The 23,834-nt window shown below is 42.3% G+C and overlaps 1 protein-coding gene across 2 annotated transcripts in view; it reads left to right on the top strand.

The window, feature by feature from the left end:
- PCBD2 (pterin-4 alpha-carbinolamine dehydratase 2) overlaps nt 1-23,834 on the top strand; it is a 59,798-nt gene that overhangs the window by 32,885 nt on the left and 3,079 nt on the right. For both annotated transcript variants that reach the window (XM_042453636.1, XM_042453635.1), the window contains one exon: nt 17,381-17,461. In XM_042453636.1, coding sequence (XP_042309570.1) covers nt 17,381-17,461 — 81 coding nt within the window. The remainder of the gene's footprint in view (nt 1-17,380; nt 17,462-23,834) is intronic.

Raw genomic sequence — 23,834 nt, 5'->3', positions numbered from 1 at the left:
TTTTTAACCCTGATGTATATGTTGTTTGATGTTTTGCTGTCAACCGCCCTGATCTATGGAAGGGCGGTATAAAAATAAAAATTTTATTATTATTTATTATTATTTATTAAAGTCATGATCACTATCATCATCATCATGCTGCCTTTCTTCCAGAGTGGGACTCAAGGCAGGTCACAAAAAGAAATCAATTAAAATCTACCCATGCAGTTTTAGAGACACTCAAAATATTACAACTAAAACAATGTAAAATTATTAAAAAAAACATACAAATGTTAAAAAACAAAACAAAACATACACTTCAAATAAAAAGCCCCCCCTGGTTTTTTACATATTATATTTTACATACATCCCAATTACATATTAAAAGTTTGCTTAAACAAAAGCATTTTTGCCTGCTGGCGAAAGGAAAGCAGGGGGGGGCCCATGGGAGGGAGTTCCAGAGAGGGAACAACCATTGAGAAGGCTCTCTCTCGTGTCCATACCAAGTGAGCCTGGGATAGTGGTGGGACTGAGGGAAAGCCTTCCCCAGAAGATCGTAGAGTTCTTGCAGGTTCATATGGGAAGATAGGGTCTTTTACATGTGTCGTCTGTACGCTGTTATATGTAAGTAGAGCCTCACCAGCCACTGAACTTACAAAAACCACAAGCACATACTTAGACACAAATAAATAAATGGGATAGATAGAAAAGCAGACAGACAGACCTTTTTCATAACCAAGCACAAAAGGTTTTCTAAAGGGTGCTGTATAAAAACGTGGTTATCAGTCAGTACTTCTAAGTGAAGTCTGTGAAAAATAATATTTGTCAAACTGATGGAGGTTATTTGCCACATTTTATAGTCCTATAAATAAGCAATTCCTTAGTCTTGTACCTCATAATTAGCGCAAACCATCCTTACACCGATCTCTCATGTACTGCCAAGTTTCAGATCAATGTCAAGCCATTTCTTGAGGAGAAGCCATAGAAGTTACCACCCCCAAACTGGTTTTCATAATGGTAGACTAGTTCATCTGACATAGACCTAGAGCCAGACTATAGTATTGATTACCAAAGAAAGATGTTGTTTTAAAAGCCTTGGTAGGTCTGATTTTTGCTTTTCTTCTTGATGTAATAAAATTTATTCGGTCATTGACCAGTATAATGCTTTTCTTCTGTAATTGCATGCTTTCAGCTCTTTGCAATTACTGTATGCATTTGCAGGGAAAGGGCATGATTACAATAGAGTAAAGCTTGTGAAAGTTTTTGTTTTTGGATTTCACTTCCTATAGTTACCCCAGCCAGCATGGCCAGTGCCCATGTCAGCTAGAGCATTCTGGGATTTATCGTCCAAAAGAAAATAACATTCCTGAGCTTTGTAACTGAAGACACGTTGGATTTACTATAGTACTGAAATTTTCTTAGGGTTTAGCATCATCAAGTGTGCTCTGTTTGATGCAGAAGCGACGTTTGTTGTGTAATACAGAATATTCAGGGGAGTAAAAATTGTGAGGGAAAAGTTCAAAAGCACACGTCTGAGTCTGTCGATTAAAAAAGGGCTGAAAATATCTGGTTTTCTTTGCGTTTATAGTATAGCAGTACTTGAGAGTGAGTTTGATGGAGTAACTTTATCACTGTGCTTTTGAACTGCGCTGAGACATTATTATTTAAAGCAGCTGATTGTTCTAACAGGTGTTTGCTGCTTAGAATTTATGGAGTTGTGGAGTTAAACTCTCAGATTGAATGTATTGGTTTTGTGCTGATACTTTATTCATTTTGAACAGAAGAACAAATTCTCTACCACTATAAAGGTGTATTTTAAATCAAGTGAAATTTTTATTTTCTTGTTTGGAGTACCAAGCCTGATAAATAAACTCTAAGGAAAGAGGTAGTAGCAAGGACATTAAATGGTAAGTGGTGTTTCCTCTGTGAACAGACATGGAGCATCTTATGCTCTTTTTTCCTCACTCTGTTTCTTTTCACATTCTACCTTTAATATTTTTCTGACATGAAATTAATGTAGAACCACATGAATAAAAAGAAAAGCATAATGAAAAACTTTCTATGAATTTGGGGGAATGCAGTAAGTATAATGTCATACTAGAGAGAAACAATTTAAAAGATAAAGAAATAGAACTTTATTTATGAAGTGGTTCTGTGCAGTAGAGTAGATATCCTACTTCTTTGACATAATGTTTTACTGAATTTCTATGCCATAAATTTTAAGGGTTAAGAAAATTTTGGGATGGAAAACAAAATACTACTTCAGGTTTGCTCAAAGGCATGTGTGTGGAACATTCAGTCCCTCTTCCGTGAATAGCTAACCTTCAAAGTTTAATCAAAACTTTTTCGAAATTTCTTTCAGATTAAAGGCAGTTTGTCATTTGGCATAGGATGGATGTGGAGGATAGTTCTTGAAAAAAACAAATTTCAGGAACTTTGGATTCTCAAGCTTGGTTGCATGGCTTGTTGCATCCCATTTGTAGAACTATCCTATTTAAACATTGTCCACATTTTATAGTTTTACCTCTAGTTGTAATTTTGTAAACTGCCTTTAAATTTTTATTTGTTATTATCTCATGTAGGTTTGAAGAATTGTGTGAGAAATTACAGTAATACATATTATGTCAGACAATATGATGGTTTGTTATGGAATCTAAACGTGCAAAAGGAAATATTGTTTAGTCATTATTAGCTATTAATTTATAAATAAGAGTACTTTTTTAGTTCAAAGGGAAACCAAAGCCACCTCACAGTTATAAAACTTAGAAACCAATATTTTATTGCAAAATATTCTCGATCACTTAATTTCTTTCCTTCATCATAGTTCCCACTATACCTCTGTTGTACCATTTGCATACTCACAATGCCAACAGTGCACAAATTATACTGTTGAATACATTTCCACCTGTTTTTACTGGCTCCTACTACCTGTTTGCTCACTGCTGTGCCTGTGAAAGTGTTTTTAGCTCTTTTCTCTTGGAAGTAACACCACTGATATGTATTTTGAACTATGTAGCTTCTAAAACTACATCAGGATTAAATTCTATTGATTTATAAGTAGCCTTATATAAATACGTGTAGCAATATTGACCACTCAGTCTTGATGTTCTTGACATTGTGCTAATACCTGCCTGTGAAAATATTCCACTGTGTTGCAGATCATTCCTCTCACTCACAGTTTAATTTGGCTACATTCATTCTTCATCTCCTGAAAATTAGCAAATCATATGACAATAAACAGAAATGCCCTCAATGAAGAGAGAAGGGGAAACCGTTGTTTATCTGGTCAGGTGGTTTAGATTAGCAGTGCTGCTGGTCTGTATTATGTTACTTTAAATCATGGTGTCCCACCAGGACATAAATTATGAAGATTGTTACAGTATGTTTCATCCAGTGTAAGATCAACAAATTGGAATAATTTTATAGGAGAATCACATCATTTTGGCAGGACACTTGTTAAAGAATGTGAACTAACGTGAAGTGTTGTTCACATTATTTGTTAATATGTAAAACATTGTTTGAATAACATATGAAATGTAAACATTCTAAATATCAAAGGCAAGAATGACTGTTTTTTACAAGATTACACAAAGTGGCAAAGTACTTAAAATAGATCAGTGTTTGTCCTTTTGCTGTCAAAATGTTTGATATAGAGCTGGCTAGCTAGTTTCTTCATCAGCATAATTGTAAACAACTTTGGATGCTATGGAGCAGCCTGCAAGTCTAGCAAAAAGGATGAAGTTCTTTCTATATACTGTTAAATTTCTTCTAGTGCTCTACGAAGCCTATAGAGCTGGAGAGCAGTTTATGGTATGAACATTAGTATCTGTCCTTTCTCTGGACACAGGAAAACAGAAGCTGTATTTTATAGGAATGAAAAGAGAGCATAGAGACATCAACTGTCTGGTAGTCTTCTAGTTTGTTTTGTTGGACTGATTTCTAATGGAAGAATCTGCATTAATTTGGAGATGAGATTAAGGGTGTATAAAGGTGCCACAGAGTTTATGTTTTTCAAAAAGTGAAGTCCTTTAAAATGTCCTCTCCAGGGATGCATATGGGGCCATCTCTAGAATATGACAGCATTTCTCCATAGACATACTCTCCAATAGCCATAGATCACATGGGATGGCCCATCTACTCTTTAGCTTTCCTGGGTTCTCAAGTTTGTTTTTAGAAATCCTGGATTTCCTCTCTTAGCAATACAGGGTTTTTTCTTTCTTCTAAACAACCAGAAGCTTCAAATTATTTTGTACCCAATTAATCCAGCCCAAAGCAGCCTGCCATCCTACTCTGTCAAAAGAGAGAGGGTGGAGTATATTGCCCATCCCAGCAAAAGGTGTTAGCTTCAGCCTCTGTGAGTACTTTCAGTGCTCAGTTTTTTGTGGGTTTTTCAGGCTATGTGGCCATGTTCTAGCAGAGTTAGAAAGAAACTCTGCTAGAACATGGCCACATAGCCCGAAAACCCCACAAAAAAACTATGGATGCCGGCCATGAAAGCCTTCAACTTTACTTTCAGCCCTCCTTATCCACTGATTTTTTATCCATGGATTCAAGCATCCGCGGCTTTAAAAATATTCAACAAAAGTATAAATTCTAAATAGCAAACCTTGATTTTCCATTTTATATAAGGGATACAATTATACTCTCCAACTGTATTTAATGGGACTTGAGCATCCATGGATTTTGGTATCAACAGGGGGGCTTGGAACCAAACCCCAGCAGATAACAAGGAACCACTGTACTATCAGGGGGGTTTGGTGTGGCAAAGAGGGACTATCCTTGAAGGGACTGAATTAGCCCATTCTCAGAACTGTAAACCATCTTCTCCCAAACTGCCTCTTATCCAGATTCCCTTACTCTTCTTTAATATTTCATATCAACCCTCTCTATTTTCCTAAAATGGATTGGTATTGTAGAAAAGCACACCTAATTTGAAAATACTTCCCCACTTTCAGTTCTGTATATTTGTCTGTTTTATAATCCTTTTTCTACAAAGCAGTGCTCCATTTACATTATCAGTGCAACTGTACACATAGTGAATTCAGTGGGAGTTACTCCTAAGTAAATGTGTACAGGACTGTAGCCTATGTGGGACTCTGTGGTTAGCTGCTCTTGAGTGAACCTCAACTCATGGCAACCCTGTGGATGAGACAAGTCTGAGAGACTCCCTGTCCTCAACCTCTCTGGTTAGGTCTTGCAGGCTTAGGCCCTTCCCAATTGAGTTTGTCCACCTAGAATGCAGCCTTCCTCTCTTTCTGTTGCCTTCCACCTTTCCTAGCATCATTATCTTTTCTAAAGATTCATTTTTCCTCATGATGTGGCCAAAGTACGATGACCTCAATTTAGTCCTCTTGCCTTCCAGGGATAGTTCTGGTTTTAGTTATTCAAGGACCCATTTGTCTTCTTGGCTGTCAGTGGTATTTTCAGTACTTTTCTCCATCACATCTCAAATGAGTTGTTTTTCTTCCTACTGGCTCCTTTTTACTGTCCAGCTCTCCCATCCATACCTAGTGTTGGGCAATACAATGGCTTGGATGATCCTCACGTCAGTGTTCAGAATTATGTTGTTACATTTTATGATCTTGTCCGGTTCTTTTAGAGCAGCCCTTTCCAATTATAGTCTTCTGATTTATTGACTGCAGTCTCTGTTCTGATATATATTTGAACCAAGGTATGGGAACTCTTTGACTATTTCAATTTTCTTGTTGTCTGGGATGAATTCTTGTAGATCTTTTGTGGTAATATTTTTTTATGTACAGCATTAATCCAACCTTGCCACTTTCTTTCTTCAATAATTACTCCAAGTCCTTGTTGGTTTCTTCTAGTAATATTGTGTTATCTGCATATCATAGGTTATTAAAGTTCCTTTCTCCTATCTTCACTCCTCCTGCTTCTGAATCCAAGCCTGCTCTGAGTATGATATTTTTTGCATATCGACTGAATAAATAGGGTGATAATATACAGCCTTGGCTGACCCCTTTGCCAGTTAAGAACCATTCTGTTTCTCCATATTCAGTTCTTTTGGCAGTCTGAGTACAGGTTGCACATCAGGACAGTCAGATGTTGTGGCACTCCCATTCCTTTAAGTACAAGCCATAGCTTTTTGTGATCTATACAGTCAAAGGCTTTGTTGTAGTTAATTAAGCACATGCAGATTTTCTTCTGTAATTCTCTGGTGTGTTCTGTTTTCCAGTATATGTTTGCAACGTTATCCTTAGTGGCCCTTCCTTTCCTTAATCCATCTTGCACCTCAGAGATTTCTCACACCATATGTGATAGGAGTCTTTGCTGCAGATTTATATTGATCACTTCCAGTTTGTTTATATTGATCACTGCTTTGTTTACCATGTTTGTTGACAGATTTTAATTAAAATTAAGCTTGACTCTGTCTCTATGGGTTGTAGTAGTTCTATTGTTATGTCATCTGTTCCTGGTGTTTTGTTCTTTCCAATTGCTTTGAGTATTGCTTTCACTTCACTTTCCAAAATTTGGGGTTCATCTTCATAGTTTCTTCTCCCCAAAGGATTATTGGAATTCATTAGGACAAAACTCTTTTTCAGCCATATGTTTTTTAAAAAAACTAATTCCCATTTATCTCCTGAAACCAGAAATATTGTATATTTTTGACACTCCTATTTCTGTCTTAAGAAAAAATATATAAAATAGATTATGCTGAGAGGTTGATTGGCTCAAAATTGAATGTTAGGGGAAATTGGGATTTGACCTGTCTATAAAGTGCTGAGGTGAAGAATATGAGCACAGGGCTCAACAGCGACCACAGATTGCACAAAAAGCTTTGCTTTTGAGCTGGTTCTAGTAGTATATAATACAGTACTACATACATTGTTAATCATGCAGCATGTGTACACACAGAGGACACTGTATTTATTTATTTGAGCTTTCCCTCCAAGACTGTCCTAAATTCAGTAGATAAATTCCAAGGATGCTCTGTTTAAAATATTTGTTTTATGTGTGTTCCTTCTAATTAATGTTTGCCCTCTTTTTGTCTGGACACACCTTTTTGGACAGAGTCAGATGGTCAGCCATGTGTTCCACTTTTCTCCTGTGAAACATTGGAGGGTATGTATAGCAGGTTGGGTGTCTGTCCAAACACTCATTGTCTTCCTCTAGTTCTGTCTTGCCAGTGAAAGTGTGTGGCGTAACTGGATGCACCCAGAGTCCATCCTTCATACATGTTTGTTCACTAATGGTGCCCAGTATAAGTCATTTAAGAAACAAAAGATTTAATTAATATAATCATAACAGTTAAGTTTTAGAAAGAATTGGTATACTACAGAGTCTCTTTAAACATTTTTTTAAATTCTTCTGTCATGTGGCATCAATGTGCTTGATGATCTGAAATCAGGAAATGGAAGAAATGTCCATATTAAGAAATTGGGGTGTTTAAAAAAAAAATCAGCAATAGTGTCCTGACATAATCAAATCTAATAAAGATTTGCTGCTGATAATGGAACTGGACAGTGTTAAAAACATAGGGCTGGATTAGATGGACTTTTCTCTTGTCCAACAAGGAATTTGTGCCTAAATTCTATGCCTCCCCTTGTTTACTGGGGGCAAGAGGAGTTGCATGTAATGTTGATGAGTGTGAGTGGAGCATTTAACCTGGATTTGATATCTGACTAATTATAAAGACAAGATAACTCATTAGTACATTATGCCCTAACATCTGTTTAACCCTCATCTGTTTGGAACTATTCATTTTGGTTAATCCCATCCATTCATGTTTGATTACTGTAGTTTTGATTAGGACAAGGAGGCGATATGATGAAACTAGTTGAAGCAAAGTGAAGCACAAATGAGAAATGTGTAGCTTTCTAAACAGTGTAAATTTGTTCTGTTTTCTAAAACAAATGAACAAACAAATAATATTATAAAGTACAATAGTGTGGAACTGACTGTCATAGAATATGATGTGCTGCAGTAATGCTTAATATCAAAGCAATTAGCATACATTTTACAATGTGGACTTATTATGATGGCATACGTTGTCCATTACTTCAAATAAATATGATGGTATGGTATCAATTCTCATTATGTAGTGAAGCTATCAAGAGAATGCAATCTTTACTGTAAGATTTTGCTGTTTTTGCAAGATTAATGCATTTTTCAGCAGAATGTTCACACACTGGATATAAAGTTAAATAAATTTGGAAGAAGTCTCTCTCTCTCTCTTTTCCCTCAGAATACCTAAAGGTTGTGAGGCATTCATAACAAATACAATAGTTTATATTTCTATGAGTTGTGGCAGTTTGGAGAGGATTCTTTCTTTTCCGTCATTATTTCCTTCTCCCATTTTTAATTAAAAATATCACAGTGATAATACATTAATTCTCCATAGCTTTGGATTGCTTGGATGAATTAGTTGGCATGCTTGATAAGTACAGTGGGTCCTCGGTATCTGCTGAGGTTTGGTTCCAGGACCCCTTGTGGATATCAAAATGGATTTATGCTCAAGTCCCATTATGTAAAAAGAAACGGTGTACTTTATAAGAAATGGAAAAATCAAAGTTTCCTTTTTGGATTTTTTTTATTTTATTTTTTGGTGGTGGTGGTGGGTATTTTCAAGCCATAGATGGTGGAATCCATGGATGCAAAATCCATGGATATGGAGGGCTGACTGTATTGTAATTTTTTTTGGTCTACAGAACTGGAGAAAATGTATTAGAGGTGGTCTGTTAACAGTTAATAATAATAATAATAATAATATGTTTTATTTATATACCGCTATTCCAAAGATCATAGCGGTGAACAGCAAGTAAGCTAATTAGCAAGTAAGCTAATTTGCCCCCAACAGTCTGGGTACTCATTTTAGCGACCTCGGAAGGATGCAAGCCTGAGTCGAGCTTGGGCCCTTTTCATCCAGACAGTTTGGTTACATAAGCACTGCAGTGGCTTTATTTCATAATATAAAACTGAATAACAGCTGATTGACCAAAACACATAACCTTCCATCTATAATCTGTTCTAGGATTTGGTATACAAGAAATGTAAGACAAAATGCCACCTTTTCCCTTCATGTCCTACTAGGCAAAAGTGATCTTGTGAAGATATTTAATATTAAAAACTTATTGACAGAACCTGCTTGTCTTTTCTTTTCTTTTTGTTCTTTGACAGTGTTACTGTTTAGGATAAACTGATATTTACTTAGCATTACTCCCTTTTACACAATTAAGCCAAACCCAGTCTTACTAGAGAAGTTTTTTTAATCTTTTGAAAGTTGCTTTACCAACACTGATATTATAAATTTATTATGAGAAGCTATGTCCTATTGATTTTTTCTTTTGGTTTTTATTTTTAGGCTTTATTTTTTTCTATTTAAGATAGGCTTTATTTTTCTGTTTAAATATTTTTATACTGCCTTTCGGCTTTAATCAGGCACCAGAAAATGGTTTTACTGCCTAGGTGTTTTCATTCACAAAGATAAAGAGAAATCCAGACCATTTGAATGACATACCAGTGCCGTCTGGATGATGGTTTTCCATTGAGTTGTTTTTAAATACTGTTAAATGGTTTGCACATAAGCACTGGGATGCCAAAATACTATTCTTGTGGTCAAGATAGAGTACTCTCAGTCCTGATAATGAAGGTCAAGACCATGGTGGAATTATTTTTCAGAATAAACAAAATAATTTCCAACATGATCTTTGGCTGGCTGGTAAACAAAAGTCATCAAAACTAATTTGAAGCTATTGCCATATCATGTATGCTTGACCATGATCTTGGCTTGCAGACTGCTTAATAATATTCATTATTTTAAATTAAAGTTGAAGAAGTGCAGACTTTACCTCAAATTAAGATTGGTTGTGTTGCCGGAATCTGGTAATTACTTTAATTGATCACCAGATAGTTTCCTTGATCACCAATTACACCCAATTACTGATTATGTTTCAAGACGTGAAGAAATGTCCAAACTGATTATGTAATAATGTTTTCATATATAATCAGTCTTAAATAGCTTTTCCATCCACTGCCAAATGTATTTTATAAAGGAAGGTTACAGGCCTACAGATACAAAAGGTGATCCATAAACAATAAAGTTCTAATTTCATTTAATTAGCAAAGGAAGTATTTAGAGGGCTTAATGGAGATTGCTCTGCTGAAATTACTTCAACAGACCTGCTTCTCATTTTCATGTACAAAATATATGTAATCTGGAGATTGCTGTCTTATTTAACAATTCCATAGAAACATTATTGGGACAGGCTAATATTTTCACAGACAAACCAAGTGTTTTGACAAGATTCACAACACATTATTTATTTGTTTAAAATTTCAGAAAACGTTTTGACACCAAGACGTTCAAATGCTCTGGTTGCAGTTGAACTGATTTATACCACTTACTAATTCTAATGGAACATAAGCATGCTTAACAGTGGGCATTTTTAGGGCAAAGGAATGTGGCTAAATTCTGCCTGGTTTTTGGGCCTGAACTAGATGTCCACAGGATATTAGAAACACAGGCTGATTTTTACAAAGTCATTTCCTATTTGTGTGTACATCTATCTACCCAAGGATTGTCCATTGGTGGTTGTTCCACACGGTTTTGGGTCAAGATTTTTATCACAACTTACTAGCTAATTATTTTGCCTGGCAATACCAGGGATCTAACTTGGGCCTTTTATACAAATCATGTTTTCTACCACAGAACTTTCATACCATCCTTAGACTGAATAAGATTCTTAACGTCGTAATTTCATCAATACACTTCAAATGAGAGAATTAAAAAGCCAAACAGATGGAGGTCAAAATTACACTTTGTTTGGGAATATTTTTCTCTATGGGACAGAGAGGGCCTCCTCTCTGTTCTGCCACCTTCCCAAGCATGTCTGTTAGGAACAGGAGAGAGGGCCTTCTCCATGGCTGCTTCTAAGCTTTGGAGCCCCCTCCCTAGAGAGGCCAAGCTGGTTCCATCCTTGCTTTCTTTTTGGCAGCAGATAAAAACATTTTTCTTCCACCAGGCTGTCACACACTGACATGGATGCTGTATATGGTTATATAAGAGTTGGAATGGGAGTGGAGAAAGTGATTACAGTTGGCCCTCCAGATTTGCGGCTTTGATTTTTGTGGCTTTGATTATTGACAGATTTGATTAATATGTTCTCTCTAGGAATCTCTAGGTTCTCCAGTGTGATTCTCTTGTCAACTTCTGTCAAAAGCCACACTGAAGGACCTAGAGCCTCCTAGAGAGAACGCTTCTTTAGACATCTGTAGGTTCTCGAGCACAGTTTCATAGTCAATATCTGGCAGAGCTTGACCATAGAATTGCAGAACTTGACCATAAAATAGTGTTGTTTTTTATTTGCAGTTTTTCCACTTTCATGGGGTCCTATGTGCCTAATCCTAGCAAACGTGGAGGGTCCACTGTAGTTTGCTTAGCAGAAGACTTGAGGCCCTCAAGCAAACAGGGTCCTTTCAACCTATGAAACTATGTAAATGGTGATCTGAGTTTTTTGTGGGTGGGGTGGTGATATATTGTGACACTGTTTAGTAACTTTTCTTCCTGTGCTGGACTGTTTTCAACTGTATATTATAGTATAAGATACGATTATTATTGATGCTATTTGGGCAATTTCAGAATGGAGAAGGAAAGTGTTTGCAGTCTTTCTGGGACATGGGGAGTGCATTTTGGGTCTCTTTAGTAGCACCACCCCCATACTGATTATATACTGGACTTACTTCTATTGTATAATATACCATTTTTGTTGGTTGTTGTTGTGTGCCTTCAAGTTGTTTTTGACTTATGGTGACCCAAGGTTACCTATTGGGTTTACATGTCTGACCCAAGAAAAATTATTACATGCAGTCGCCCCTCCAAGTCTGCGGACTTGAGATCCACGAACTTGGAAATCTGCAGAGAGGCGAACTCCATTATGCACGTATTTTGGAACTTGTAGGGAGGCTGGAACGGATCCCTGGTGAGTTCCAAGGGCCAAGTGTATAATATTACTTGGGAAAAGCTGCAGTAAACTCTTTTGCAAATCTTCAGTGTATTATTCACACAGTGCTAGGCTCTTGGATAACTAAGTGAAAAGCTTTCCTCAAACCCATCCCTCATTTCTCTTTTGCCCACTTCCCATTCTGCTTTTTACCTCTCTCCTTCTTACTCCCTTTAATTATATAGTTATGGCAATAGGGATGAAAACAAGAATGGGCCACAGACTGTATTTAGAATCACTTGCTCCTGTATTTAGGATCAGTATGCTCTACCACCTGATTAGGAGGCGGGGGGGGGGCAGAAAGGATGTGTGATGCAGTTGTGCAGAAAAATGTTCTACATATGCTCAGAGGCTTTAAAAAATCACCCCTTCAGATTAATAATTCTCCACTCCTGAGCCACTGGCCAATATATGTAGCTATCCACATTCTGCTATACAGTATTTGTAACTGAAATAAATAACTGCTTATTAAGTTTGGACAAACAAGACATTTGAAGAGTGAATGAAATATACATTTTGGAAGAGGGGAAAAGGAAAGAGATATGCAGATGAGGGACAAACAGAATTGAAGAGGATGTAAGATGAGATCCTGTGTTTTGGAACAACCTGCTTCAACCAGAAAGTTCTCAGATGTTCTCAATTCCTACCATTACTAGCCAATAATCTTATTATGGGCTTTGTAATCCATTTGGAAAAGAATTCTAGTTTAGAAGAATACAACTTCAAAAGGACAAAAAGAGCCCACTTTTGAAGGACCCAGTAACAAAATCTGCTCCTCTAAACTCAACAAAGACCACCTGATGCCATTCTCTGTAAATCTCTGGCCAGACACTGACATCTCAATGAATGAATTAATGACAAAAATCAAATCAGGCCATTTCTACTATTAGTGGTTAGTTAGTGAACATTTGTCCAATTTTTGATGTTTAACATTATCAAATTATTTTGAGACATAATGTTCCAAGCTACAAGAAAGATTGTTCCTACATTCAGCTTTACCCTTTTAAGTAGGCTTGTATTGGAGTCATTCCATAGAATAAAATAGTGTTTCTGTCACAATGATCCTCTTTTAGAGGGCAGTAATGTTTCCATAAGTTGACAAGCGACTTGAAGTCATATGCTGTTGTGCACTTTCAAGTCATTTCTGACTTAGGACAACGAATCTATCATGTGGTTTTCTGAGGCTGAGAGTGTTTGATTTGCCCAGGGTCACCAAGTTGGTTTCCATGGCCAAGTGGAGAATTGAACCCTATCTCCAGAGTCATAGTCCAATGTCCAAACTACTACACCATGCTAGCTCTCACACCTACACCTATATACCTAAAATTATTCCTCTCATTGTGTGCTTTTAAGACTGAAACAAGTGTTGATGGCATGCAGTTGAGCAAAATGTATGGCAGAATGCCAGTGGGGAAAGGTGGGGGGAATATTTGAGACCTGGGTCAAGACCTAATATTGTGCTAACCAGTGCAAGGGGACCTCCACCTTCTCTCTTCCTTCCCACAGCCTTGTGTGCTGCTCAGGAATTTGCTGAGGTACCAGCAGTACAATTTTCCCATGCAAAGTTGTTTTTTTTGGGGGGGGGGAGTGGAGGAAGAGAAGAAATGTGTGATACTGTAGAATGAACCAAATTGCTGGCTGAGGGTGAGGGAAGGAAGAAAAAGAATGGTGAAAAGGGAGGTGAAAATTTCATTGCTAATAGCATGTTATGCTTTACGTTTTTATTTACAAATCTGTATTGTGGAGGCCTTTCCTTGAAAGGTCAGACCAAATTATATTAAAAAGAAAGGAAAAACTACCTGAGGGGGAGGACAAAGAGGACCACTTGTAGCCTTTGCTGCCTCTCTGTGGTTGCAACAACTTCCACAATCTGGCACTGGACCGGAACACTGGTACTTTGGCTGCTGCAACACTGCAGTATTAACACGCTTTGACATTACTTTACCTATCAAGGCTCCATTCTGTGGAATCCTGGGATTTGTAGTTTGTTGTGGCACCAGAGCTCTGACAGAGAAGGTTAAATATCTCACAAAACTACAAGTCCCAGAATTCCATAGTATGGAGCTATGGCAGTGAAATCAATATCAAACTGCATTAATTCTGCTGTGTAGATGCAGCCTTAGGTTCTTATCACATAAGGCATTCACCACACTGGAATCGTGACCCAAATGCTTCAAAAGCGCGGAGGTGGGATTACTGGTCACACATCTCAAACGTCATTGAGGCATTTTGCTATTCTTTCGTTGTCAAAGCGTTCACAGAGCAGTCATTTTTTGCATAACAGAAGATGCTGTAGAAATGGCTGCACAGCGAATGATTTGTCAACGGGAGAAGAGCAGGATATGCTTCAGTGACACTTCAGAAGCATGACTGGCGATCCCCACTCCGTGCTTCTGAAGCATTTGGGCCACGATACCAGCGCAGTAAGTGCCTTGTGTGATAAGGTCCTTAGAGGCCTCTATAAGCACTGTGAGTGCCTTTGTGGGACAGAGGAGGTGAGAGAACTGGAAAGTGGAAGGGAGTAAAGGTGGCTGGGAGGTACAAATTTTCTTTTTTTGATGGTGGGGGGGAGACTTCTCCATCCTCTGAAGGAAAAGGTCCAAGGAAGCACTGAAGGAATATATATATATACATACACACATATATATATATATATATATACACACACACACACCACCAACAACAACAATAATAGTTGGTGTTAACTGCCCTAGAGTCAGCTTTGACTCATGGTGACCCCATGAATGAGACACTTCCAAGATGCTCTGTCCTTAACTACAGTACTCTGCTCAGGTCCTGCAGGCTCAGGGCTGTGGCCTCCTTGATTGAGTTTATCCATCTGGTATGTGGTTTTCCTCTTTTTCTACTGCCCTCCACCTTTCCGAATATTATTGCCTTTTCTAGTGAGCCTTCTGATGATGGGACTGAAGTATGGCAGCCTCAGTTTAGTCAGTTTGGGTTCCAGGGCGATTTCAGGCTTGATCAGTTCTAGAACCCATTTGTTTGTCTTCTCCAGCACCACATCTCAGATGAGTTGATTTTCTTTCTATCAGCTTTCTTCACTCTCTGGCTCTCACGTTTGTACATGGTGATGGGAAATACAATACTAGCCCGGACTATTCTAACTTTGGTATTCGGCTTAGTATCTTTGCACTTTAAGATCTTGCCTTGTTCTTTCATAGCAGCCCTTCCCAATCCTAGTCTTTTTTGGATTTCTTGACTACAGTCCCTGTTCTGATCAATGATTGAACCAAGGTATGGGAAATCTTTATTTCCATTTCTTCATTGTCTGTATTAAATTACTATACAGTATCTCTTCTGTGGTCGTTATTTTTGTCTTCTTAATGTTCAACAGCAAGCCTGCCTTAGCACTTTCCTCTGTGACTTTCTTTGATTCCCAGCTTGGCCATGAAACCCACTGGGTGACCTTGGGCAAGTCACAGGCTCTCAGCTTCAGGGGAAGGCAATGGCAAAGCTCCTCTGAACTAATCTTGCCAAGAAAACCCCATGATAGGTTCACCTTAGGGTTACCATAACTCAGAAATGACTTGAAAGTATACAACAATTACCACTACTACTTTTACTACTACTACTACTACTACTAATAATAATAATTTAAAATAATAAAATATAATAATTCTGTTATTTAAAAATAATATTTTAAAAATCTGGGAATGGAAGGGAAGGGGATAACAGGTGGAAGCAAATGTAAAAGCAGCAGGAATAAACTGCCCATTGGGGATAGGATACCAGTTAGGAAAAGAAGTGGGAGAAGATAGGAGGCATGTTGAGGTGAATAATAAAAAGTGATGTGGTCAGAGCCTCTGGATCAGCTAGTCCTCCCTGAAACTGGATTGCTGAGTTATGATAACTTCTAGAGCCAATGTTCATATGCTTGAGGAATGTCTAAAATGGAACTCCTTAGTATAAGAAAATTGCTTTGTCAAAGAACATAGCAATTTCTAATGAGAGGTTAAATGTTAATATAAAATGATAACAGTAATTGCCAACCAATTGTGTAGTCCATCTGACATCGTTTTGCAACTTGCTTCAGCCCTGCTCTGCCATTTTGTGAGTGGTGTGGCTCAGTCAAGGGTACTGAGAATAGAAAGTTTGAGAACCCTGTTCTCAAACATTGTTAAAAGGGTCTTTATACAAAATGCATATTTCAGAGGTATTTAGTAGTTTCGAGCTGGCCATGGATACCTATTGCATACATTAAAGATGACTTAATACATGCCACTTGTACTTTGAAAGGTTTCAAAACCACTTTAACTGTTTTTTGAGACATAAATTGTTTTGTACAAGTGAAATGAAGGCAGAAGTCGTGTGTGCTTTTACTTGGGAAGAAATTCTATAGAACTTAGTGGGACTTAAATTCAAATAAACATGGGCATGTTCAGACTATTAACCAAACAAGAGCTTGAAGGAAAGTGGCATACGGCAGCTTCTGGTTATTTCAAATGCTGACAATTTGGTGATTTGTAAATGAAAAACTTCACTGGAATAATTTGCTCTGATTGTAATGACCGCCTTAATCTGACGGACAAAGTGGCTTGCAAAGTCATACTTCATTCATTCAGCAGTGGTGGAGGGAAAAAACCTGGAACTATTACCAGCTATTATGCCGTCTCTTAATTGTGTACTTGTTCAAAATGAGTTTTGTAGGATTGGATGTGTTTCAGTGCAGATTATTTTGCAGAGACAATTCACTGTTTGAAAAGATAGCTTTAAAAATGTATTTAGTACACCATAGACTACTTTCTTTTAAATTAGATCAGATTCTTAGTCTTGTGCTGAGATGAGCAGTTTAGGGTACAGTATTGGAAGGAAATGTGTAGAATTAAAAGTTCTGATGTTTTGAGCATTAATACACAGCATATCTGCCAATGTAATTTAGATTTATTTGTGTACAAAAAACTGGTGGAGTATAGCAGCTACAGACTTGTGCTTTGTTTCTGGAACTCTCTCATCAGCCGTGAACTCAGTAGGTGGTCTTAGGGAAGTTAATATTTTCTTGGTGTCCCTCCTCAATGTGAAGATAATAATGCTGGTTGACTTTTATAAGACTTTTGTTGGGGTTATTGAAATATAAATGCATTTGTTGTTGCTATATTTCAAAATATTAGTAGTTCTTCTGTTGAGCCAAATGGCAACAATCATACAACCACTAAGAACTATCTCCTTACTAGCATTTTCTGTTCCACAAGCAACATTTTGCCAGAATTTTCTTTACTTCAAAACTTTCTCTCTGTATGTGTGGGGGGCTCAATACCTTTGTTTTATAGTTTATATTTTTTTCCGTCAACTACTCCTGGTTGCTTTAATTCTCTGTTACTCTTCCTCTCGTGTTTCTCTCTTCACATTTCCCCAGAAGATAACGCCTTATCTTAAAAGTTACATATCTATGTAAAATGTTTAAATATTTCTTTTTCTTAATACAGGCATTTGGTTTTATGACTCGGATTGCTCTTCAAGCTGAAAAGATGAATCATCACCCTGAGTGGTTTAATGTATACAACAAGGTAATAAATGTAATAATAACTGAGCTGTTTCCATTGGCCACTGGGGAGTGCTGGATCCTTGACTGGACAGCAGCTTTGAAAACTGAGTAACTTTTGAAAAGACAAGTGAAAGTGAGTCCCAATTGTTAATGTTGTCAAGCATCTGTTCTTACCTTTTTCAAAGTGTACATACTGCTGCCATTCGCAACCATCTTTAAAAATCCTATCTGTTTCTCAAACTGTTTTGAGAGCCACAGCTTCTCACTGTGTACAGGCATTTTTTTTTCTCCTAGTATTGTCTCTAGGTCCAAAAACAGTGTGTAATTTTTGTAAACAATAGACACTCCCAAGTTGTTTTACCAGAAGGCAAATTAGGATGAGACTCCACCCTGTGAGAAGCACTATAGTCAAGAATCTCTCATTAAAACCTCCTGTTCAAATCTTCAGAAAGCTATGTGGGAGAAATCCAATATGGTGTTTCTGCTAAGAGAACTACTTCCTTCTTCTTCGTGGTCTCTGCGAATCATACAAATGGGTTTTACTGCGCCTGCGCAGTGCTGTTCAGAAACTTCTGGAATCACTAGGCAAAGTTCACTTTGCAACATATTGAAACTTTTTGGCGGTAACTCCGCCCACCCGTTATAAGGCCCCTGCCTTCCCGCTCTTTCCCCAGTTCCTTTTTTCCACCGCGCTAGCTGCTTCAGGGAACTTCGCTCGCTCTTTAGCTTGCTTGGAATCACTGTGTTTTTGACCATTCGTTGTCTCCCGCCCCTGATAACTTCGGACTCTCAGCTTGTTGCTTCGATTTTGGACTTTCCCTCCGCTTTTGTTTCTTCGGAAAGGTCTCCAGCACCTTTCAAAGTGTGACGTTGCGGAGACAAGATGCATCTGGGAAAGGACTACGGTCCGAAGACTTGTCCATTCTGCAAGCCCCTCTCTTCGCAGGCTCGGAAGAATTGTGAGTCCTGGCTGACTTCGGCCATCGACCAGGGCAAGACCCATGGGGGGGGCCCTCTCTTACATCGTCGGCTCCCTCGGCTATGCCGCCTGCTTCTTCTTCCCGGGCCAGCGTGTCCAGCGTGGTGCCTGCCTACCAGTGGCTGAATCGTCTACCACCGCCGATGTGGCCAGTGGTTCATTCAGACCCAGTGCCACCAACAAACCCTCCGAGCGCCCTCACAAAACGTCGGAGACTGAAGGTTTCGAGCCCAAGACGGAGTCCGGGAGGAAGGCATCCCCGGAGGGCTCGCGCTCGAAGGATCGAGCGGATGTGGCCTGTGGTTCATTCAAACCCAGTGCCACCAACAAACCCTCCAAGCGCCCCCACATAACGTCGGGGACTGAGGGTTCCGAGCCCAAGACGGAGTCCGGGAGGAAGGCATCCCCGGAGGGCTCGCGCTCGAAGGATCGAGCAGATGTGGCCCATGGTTCATTCAACCCAGCGCCACCAACAAACTCTCCAAGCGTCCGCACATAACGCCGGGGACTGAGGGTTCCGAGCCCAAGACCAAGTCCAGGACGAAGTCATCCTCGGAGGGTTCGTGCTCGAAGGAACGAGCGGATGCGGAGGCCCTGGCCGTGCCGGTCCCATCCTCCAAGGCGTCGTCGAAGGCATCATCGAAGGCGTCTCGACACGCCTCCAAGCCGTCCAAGACGGGGGCACCCTGGGTGCCATCAATGAACGCCGCACCGGAGGACGAGGGCAAAGCGACCAAGCCTCAGCCTTCAGGGATCATTGTCCTGTCAGACCTGCCAGGCAATCCCTTCCCCCCTCCCTGAGGAGCGGGGCGAGATGCCGGGATCCTCTAAGAAGAGGCACTCTGAGGGGGCTTTGGACGACTCCATGCCCAAGAGGCCCGAATCCACCCGGTACCAGGTGAGTCAGTGGCGTCCTCCAAGGGCGAGGAGCGCGCTTCGCACAAGACGCGCTCTCCAGCCTAAAGGACTCCAACTCCGGTTTCTTCTCGCCCGAAGGAGTCGTCGGCATCATATGCGGTTTCCACAATCGACTCCCCGCTGCCTTCGACTGTGGAATTTGTCCGTGTCAATGCGGAGACGGCCAGACCTCCATGGAGGGCGTCGTCCTCTCTGACTATTCACTCAGGTGAGGATGAACCGTCTGATGAGGATCCTTCAGAAGATTCACGAGGCTGAATCTCCATCTTATGGCCCCTGAGAGAGGGAAGCCCCCGGTGTCGCATGCGAGGGCTTCAACAATCGGGCCGTAGCGGCCCGCTCTGGAATCGGCAGCTTTCAGCTTCCGATGCGTCCCCCACGCGAGTCCAGGTGCCAGATCTCCCACTGGCATCAGACACCGTCTCTGAGCCAGAAATCTTGTCATCTTCGGAGGACCCATCAGACGATGAGGCCTGCATCCAGGCTTCTCCTCAGAGGTTGCACCACCTCGAGCCTTCCTTTCCCACCGGTGATGGCCGCTCTTTCAATGAGCACATCATCAAGATGCCAAGGTCCCTGGACATTGGCCTTTCCTTCCCCGAGGAGAAAGCTCACGACCCAGTCCAACACAGGGTGCACGGCCGTGTACCGTCCCCGCCATCCATCCCGCTGCTGCTGTCCCTGGAGACCTTCGTCAGGCGGCCCTGAGAGGTGCCGGCCCCCCTTGGTGAGATCGTCCCGCAGGATTGAATCCCTGTACCAGATCTCTCCATCCACCGGTTTCTGGTTGACCGGCCACCCCAAACAAAATTTGGCGATAGTCGAAGGGACACAGCAGACCTTCATCCCCAAACAGACGACGCCTCCGGCAACGCCTACATGGGGGCTTACATCCAGACCTCGATGGAGGGGTTTTTTGCCATTCATCCCTGACGTCCCGAATGATGTCTAGAGGCGCCTGGAAGAGATCATAGATGAGGCCCGCTCCATCGGGAGCTAGCTCATCACTGCCTCCACAAATGTGGCTGACTGCGCGGGACGGGCCATGGCGGCATCGATGGCGCTGTGCCGACATGCATCCCTGCGTTGATCTGACCTGAACACCAACTTCAGGACAGTTATTGAGGACATGCCACTTCACGGCTCTGGTCTCTGTCACGCTGAGACTGACGTGCGCCTGAATCGCAATTTCAGGATGAAGGCAGCGGCCAAGAACCACGGGATGTCGTCGGCCTCCATCTCGCCTGGCCGGAAGAGACAGCGACCGTGGCAGCCCCAAGGTCGGTCGCATCGGTCTTTCCAGCAAGACCGACAGTCTCACCAGCAGGACTCCCAGAGGTGGCGTTACCCCTCTCAGTCTTCCTCCTCCTCTGGCCATCGCAACGCACACACACACACCCCGGTATCGGAAGTCCCGCCATCAGGATACCGACCGGGGGAAGAAGAGAACCCGAGAGGTTCCTCCGCACTTCGTCTCCCTCCCCTCCAGTTCTCAGACATCTTGAGGCTTTCCCACTACCGCCGGTTCGGGATGGTAACCTTGGCCTCTATTCTGCCTCTACTCCACCAGGGCCGGTGGTTTGCGATGTTCGACCTGGGGGAAGTCCACTTCCACATCGGGAGTCGAGAGTCCCACCGGAGATCCCTCGCCTTCGCCATCAGCTTCACCGATACCACTGCAACGTACTTCCCTTCAGCCTAGCCACGGCCCCGAGGGCCCCCACAAAGTGCATGGCTCCAGTGGTGGTATACCTCCATCAGAGGGGTTACAGAGTCTTTCACATCTCGGCGACTGTTGTTGCTGCCAACTCACAGTGGGATTACCAGGAGACAGTCTCATTCGCCTTGCACCCTGGGCACCCCTCGGCCTGATTGCCTCCGAGGAAAAGCCAGTACACACCAGCCAGGCAGGCTAAGTTCATCGGGGCCATCCCCGACTCCGAAGGATGCTCCGCCTTTCCCCCTCCGGACCCTCTCAGGCGTTGGCAGCTTCACTAAGCCTTGCATCTCCCACAGAAGGGTGAGACGTCCAGGTAGCCCTAGGCCACATGGCGTTGACAGCGTTCGTGACGCCGTGGGCAAGGCTTCGCCTCCGCCCCCTTCAGGCCTGTTTCCTCCCGGTCCCCTCAGTCTTCAGACTGATGGAGGACTCCCCGACCAGGTATCTCATGGTACTGAGGCCAATGGCCGCTTCTCTGAGATGGTTGTTGGCTTGCTTCAACGTCTCCATCAAAATGCCCTTCCAACAACCCCGGCCTCAACTGACTTTGACAACAGATGTTCCCCTGGAAGGCTGGGGCGCCCACCTGCTCGACCTTGTTGTCAAGGACAAGTGGTCCGCCCGGGACAAACGTTTCCACATCAACACGTTGGAGATGCTGGAAGCCGACAAGGCGTTGAGAGCATTCAAATCCGCTGTCGCGGACAAGGTGGTCCTCCTGAGAACAGACGGCACCACTGTGATGTATTACATCAACAAGCAGGGAGACTCCAGATCCAGGACCCTGCTCGAGTTCATTCTGCGTGTCTGGAGCTGGTTCATCCAGAGACAGATGCTCCTCTACACAATTCACCTGCCAGGAGAGGACAACGACCTGGCGGATTGCCTAAGCAGATCTCCTCCGGTGCCACGAGTAGAGGCTCCATCCGGAGATGGTCAGCGACCTGTTCGACCGGTGGGGGACCCCCCAAGTCGATCTCTTCGCGACCGAATGGAACAGCCACTGTCCCCAGTTCTGCTCCGGGAGGCGAATGGACGGATCCCTCGGAGACGCGTTCGCCTTCCTTTGGATGGGAGAGCTGCTCTACGCAGCTCCCTTCCCTCTCATCATCAGGGTGGTGTCCAAGATGACAACGGACCAATCGGATGTGATCCTGATTGCTCCGTGGTAACCGTGGTAGCCCTTGTTCGCGTCTCTTCTCCACCTCCAAGAGATGCTCCCTCCGCCTCGACTTCTGTCTGGACCTGCTGTCGATCCAGGACGGCCAGATCCTCCACCCGGACATTGAGAGCCTGCCGCTGGTGGTCTGGAGAATCCAGCCCTAGCCTCACTGCCTGATGCAGTGAGGTCTGTGACCCTGCCTATGCAGAAACCATCCACCCAGCGGTCCTATTCCATTAAGTGGAGGAGGCTTAGCCCCTTCCTTGTAGAGGTTCCGTAGGAGAGGTGCCAACCTGCACCCTCTTAGGAGATGTGCCAACCTGCACCCCCTTGGGTCAGTACTGATACCAGCTTGAAGCCCGGAGGCGGTGCTGTCCGCTCTTCAATCCAAACCTTTTGAACCGATGGCCACGATGGACTTGAGATTGTTCACTTGGAAGACTGCCTTCCTTGGGGTCATCACCTCCGCCCGCTGTGCGGGCGACCTCTGTGCCTTGCGGAGGGACCAGCCCTTCCTTAGGTTTACAAGGATTAGGTAGTCCTTCCGGTCAGACATTACTTTCTTGCCCAAAGTACTGCCTGCTTCCCACATGGGCCAGGTCATTGTGTTGCCTACTCCGGCGTCCAACCCGACTTTGGACGCAGGGTGAAGCCTGCACTCTCTTGATGCCAGGAAGGCGCTGGTTTTTCACTTGGACATAACCGCTGCCTCCAGTCGGTCCGAGAGACCCTCTCTGTGCTACTCGGAACCAATGAAGAGGTTGCCTGTGTCCGCGCAGAGTTTTTTCCAATGGATGGCTGGCACCATCCACCTCTGCTATAAACTGTTGGGTAACCACTCCCTGACAGGGCTCGGTCCCACTCCACAAGGGCAGTGTCACAAATCCTCAGCATCCCTGTCGGGGATTCCCTTAGAGGATGTCTGCAAGACTGTTGTCTGGTCCCAGCCTCTGACTTTCTTAAGGCATTACAGGCTGGACATCAGGGCCATCCTAGACGCAGCTTTCGGGAGGGCTGTGTTGGTCTCAGGGTTGCATTGGTTGCACCACTGATGATGGTTCTTTACAAGGTTATTTTAATTATGCCACTGTTTTACATTCCTATTGAATGTTGGTTTGCACAAATTACCATGGGATTGGTCTTGCATGACCTTACGTTCCCTTCTCAGGTTCTGCAATGTTATGGCTGTGTTGAAGTGTTTGTGCACAAACAAAGACTGACTCTTTTATGGGTCAAGGTTTTTATTGTGTCAATGATATACCTTGGTTACCATAGCTTTGGTTTCAGGACACTCCCTCCGCCGCATACCTAAGCTTGTCAGTCTAAACCCATTTGTATGATTCGCAGAGACCACGAAGAAGAAGGACAGGTTGCTTACCTGTAACGGTATTTCTTCGAGTGGTCATCTGCGAATACATACAAATCCCACCCGTCCGTCCCCTCAGTGTCCTGCTCTTATTGGCTCTTCCATTGCCTGCTTGGCGGAAAAATTGCGGAACTGGGGAAAGAGCGGGAAGGCAGGGGCCTTATAACGGGTGGGCGGAGTTACCGCCAAAAAGTTTCAATATGTTGCAAAGTGAACTTTGCCTAGTGATTCCAGAAGTTTCCGAACAGCA

Source organism: Sceloporus undulatus, chromosome 2 (genome assembly GCF_019175285.1).
Source record: "Sceloporus undulatus isolate JIND9_A2432 ecotype Alabama chromosome 2, SceUnd_v1.1, whole genome shotgun sequence".
Taxonomy (NCBI): Eukaryota; Metazoa; Chordata; class Lepidosauria; order Squamata; family Phrynosomatidae; genus Sceloporus; species Sceloporus undulatus.
Note: the sequence above shows the minus strand (reverse complement) of the source record. Positions and strands in the feature narration are given on the sequence as shown.